The sequence below is a fragment of the Abramis brama genome (assembly GCF_963993115.1).
Source record: "Abramis brama genome assembly, chromosome: 15".
NCBI lineage: Eukaryota > Metazoa > Chordata > Actinopteri > Cypriniformes > Leuciscidae > Abramis > Abramis brama.
In genome coordinates, this window is record NC_139977.1 from 21,257,329 (window position 1) to 21,261,195 (window position 3,867).

Sequence of the window (3,867 nt, forward strand, 5' to 3'; positions counted from 1 at the left end):
TTTCTTTTGTGTATGGGAACAACCTTTAATGTGTTTTACATGTATATGTGACTCAATTTTACAATGGCTCGGGCAAGAGCAAGGTTTTTTTTAGAAGTCTGTTCTTTCCTCTCACATGTGAATTCCTCTGCGATACAGACCAACATCCTTTGCCTATTTCCTGTAACCATAGAGATATTGAATCCAGCCAATCCCCAGTCAGGCCTGCGTGGAATGTTTTCCCGAACTCTCTTTGAATTTCCTTCCATGACACATGCTCTCTCTAGCATTTTCAGAGCACAACTCTCAGTCATTAAACTCATCAGGAATACTTCTATGGAATGCTGTAAAAAAAGTAAGTTTTTAATCCATTTAAACTTTCATTTCTGCACAAATATTTAATTTCCACAGTGTTATAAGTTATGCAAACGTCAGAAGACTGAATGATTACACTGTGTTGCAAAGCCTGTAGATATAACAGTAACAGCTCAACTGCCTCACAAATGGTTTCAATATTGGCCTCATCAGCTCTCTAGTGTGCAAGACTCACTGAAGCCTTTGATTAAATTCTGTATAAGACCTGAGATCTCCACAGGATGGCCAGCTCACTAGACTGATCTCAGCAGGTTAACCACTTATTTCAGTCAGTCACACCAAGGTTCATTCTGTTCCATTGCTGTTTTAATTGAGCACCAGGAGTCGCCGCCAAGCCCTGATCCAATTCCTGGGATTGCAAACGACGTTCTCCAGAACAGATGTTCAGCAGCGGTCGACTGCATTCGCCACTGCCCAGACACTTCTCACAGGTGTGGTTGAGAAACGTATGTGTCTGGAGTGACGGGAGCTATGCCCACTGAAAGTACCGACAGAAACACGACTGTTTTCGCTGATGTCCCTCTCAGGAAGCCATCTTCTGTGAATCAATCTGCCGTGGTCTGTGGGATCTCGACTCTGCCCCGTGTTTGCTGGGACGTTGAGCTCGGTTTGGTTGTGCTGTGGGTGGTCTTGGCTGGGCTTTTGATCTTGGCATTATTGTATTGGGTGCTCCTGCTGCGCCACAGGCTCCGCGTCGCTCAGGCCGGGAACGCTCTGGAATACTTCGGTTTCTACCACATGGCTCAGTATGATCTAAAAGAGCCCAGCCTGCCTGTAGTGACCCCCTCTCTTCCCCCCCCACCTCCACCTGTTCTCCACCTCACTCCTCCACCTCCACCGCCAGTGTTCTACATGCCTCCCCCCATCATCCACACCACCCCACCCAGCCCTCACCCATCATGTGGAGCCGGCTCGGATGCAGAGGTGTACTCGCGGATCGGAGTCCTGCGACCCTCCAGACTCTCCAGTGTGAGTCAGACGCAGGTGATCCTGTTTGAACACTCTGCTCTTTGACAATGCTTTCAAGTACAAGCACAGCTGTTTTCACTTTGTGTGCTTATTTTTGGGCTGTTCAGACTTTCTAAGTATATTTTTGTTTGAATTTACACTGGGCAAATTTTTTTTTTGTATCATTATTTAAATGTTTTAATGCATTTAAACGCTTTCAAATGTGTTTCCTACGTTAGGAAATGTAAAAGGAAAATAGGTTTGTTTTGAAACAAACAAAACCTGTTTGTCTTTTTCCTGAATCTGCCTTTGTAATTTCCTTTAAAGGGTGGGATTTCCTGTGGAGACTTTCCATTGCTTTGTTACTCTCTGTCCTCTTCGGATTTCAGAGCTCCTTCTCTCTCACTGTCTAAGTAAATGTCAAATAAATCATGGTAAAATATCAAAAGAACTGCTTTTTTTAAATAGAAATGTATTTACTGTCACTTTTGATCAATTTAATGCATCCTTCATTACTGAATAAAAGTATTAATTTCTATTTAAAAAAAAACTACTTACCCCATACCTTTAAATGGTAGTGTATACAATTTGAAAATAAATATATGTATATAAATTGCATTTTATTTTTTACATTTTATATTAGGCCTATACATAATTATTTGTATATAGAGTAAAACTGTGGACTGAGTGAATACTTGCCTCTTGAGTTGCAGTTGTGTGAATTACAGAACCTTTTTTTCTATCTAAAATGCATAGCTCATTCATGTACATACATTCTAAGGCCACAGAGTGTATCTGAATAATTGATAACTCTCTACCACTTCCCTTTCTGATAATGTATAATTTTAGCATTTCAAATAGCTGCATGAGGAATATGATAATTGTGGAGCAAAAGTTCACAACCTTTTTATGAACTGAAAACTTGCCATGGATTTTATATTTTACCCAGAACTTTAATATAACTTGTCTAAATCACATTTTCCATAACATTTGATGTATTCAAATCAATGATTGTAACAAAAACATTGTATTCAGCTACTAAAATGTGACTGAATTATTCAGTCACAGTCAATGTATTGATGCTCAAAGCACTTTCTGGTCAGATGTATAAGCTTTAATCTCCCAGTTTAATCGCTGTAGGTCTGCCTGTGTATATGATGAAAGAAAGCTGTCTTTTTGATTTTATATATACCTTGATATATATAATATATCCCTATATAGTTTGGATGTTTGGTTGTGAAAACGTTTCCCTCGCCTTCATTTCCTGTCTTCTCTCACACCGTCTCATTCATTAAAAATGGCAAAAAGCCCAAAACTAAAATGACAAAGAACAATGAATTACAATTTTGTGGAATACTGCCAGTCAAAAAAGGTTTTCTTTTACATATAGTATGTGGGCACTTGTTCTTCTGTGCTGATTTTGAATGAAGTGGATTGGAAATATTAGCTTTCATATGTCCTTTAACTGAAGTTGAATACTAGCACCTGCCACCTTTGGGAAAGCTTTCATTGACACACACTCAAGCTACTTGTGAACCACAGAAATATTGTATTTTTATTTTTTTTATTGTTTTATTTTTGTTTGTTTTTTTACAAGTGCTGTTGTGCAAACCACCCAAAAAGGAAGTTTGTTTGTATCTTGCCCACTGTGAAGAACGGCCACTTGAGAATCGGTGTTCAGCCGGCTGGATTACATTGGACTTTCCAGAATCTCTTCTTTTGACGTTGCATCTGCCTCTGATTATTCTTGGTTGAAAGATTGAGAAATATTATGAATTTACGAATCTCATTGAAAGCCTGTTTATGAATTTTCTTGTCACATTTTTTTTTCTCCATTTAATTAAAGCGTATAGTTCCTGACATTTGACTGCATGCTGTCAATATACCAAATTATTAAGATACAAGCAGCTAGTGCTTAATCTTGAGCCCACCATATTCATTATATTTTCATACCTTGGCTCAACAGTATTCACTGACTACCATCCAACATTCATTGGATACGGACTTCAGTTTTGGCCTTTTCCTCACACAAAATTAATGAATGGGTTTACATGATTTGGGAATAGCATTGTGGACAAATTGATTTCCTAAAGACTTTTTTTATCACGTAGTAGAAGGAAATCCAAGGCACTCTTCTTTAGAAAATTATAAAAAGCCTTTATTGGACTGGCTATTTCATGATAGAAAATTTAAAAGACATTGGGGAAAAAACTTTTTTTATCACTTTCAGAGCTCGACAGACCCAGTAATGGCTTAAAAAGTGTATTTGTAATCCAATTTCAAACCGTTTTTACTATATATTTGCTAGTAAGCTCTCAAGCTGTTCTGCCAGAGCTCTAACTCAAAATAGACAATCACGGACCTCAACAGTGTTTGTTGAGTGATCGGCAATGTTTCTCTGCAGGGTTCTGGAGGTTTCTCATTGGTAATAAATAGCTGTGGATCCTCAGGTCGCTAAATCATGCCAGCTGTGGGTGTGCACGTGGGCTCTGTCTATTGTCCTAGGCCTTTGATCAGATAATTGCACCTCAGAACCAGAGTTTGAGACATCTGAGTGTCGCTATG

At 38.8% G+C, this 3,867-nt stretch overlaps 1 protein-coding gene across 2 annotated transcripts; it reads left to right on the forward strand.

Moving 5' to 3' along the window:
* Nucleotides 1-248: 248 nt before the first annotated feature.
* LOC311097716 (uncharacterized protein) lies at nucleotides 249-3,162 on the forward strand. 2 transcript variants are annotated; one of them, XM_084137568.1, is made up of 2 exons: nucleotides 249-334; nucleotides 676-3,162. In XM_084137568.1, exon 2 carries the CDS (start codon nucleotides 826-828, stop codon nucleotides 1,366-1,368), a length of 543 nt encoding a protein of 180 aa, XP_083993694.1. In that variant the 5' UTR covers nucleotides 249-334; nucleotides 676-825; the 3' UTR covers nucleotides 1,369-3,162. The 2 variants fall into 2 exon arrangements, with proteins under 2 accessions (XP_083993694.1, XP_083993693.1); XM_084137567.1 differs by having other exon boundaries at nucleotides 265-334; nucleotides 670-3,162.
* The last annotated feature ends 705 nt before the right edge of the window (nucleotides 3,163-3,867 follow it).

Excerpts from the sequence above, each read along its gene's own strand:
- LOC311097716 (XM_084137568.1), top strand. The coding sequence starts at position 826 with ATGCCCACTGAAAGTACCGACAGAAACACGACTGTTTTCGCTGATGTC.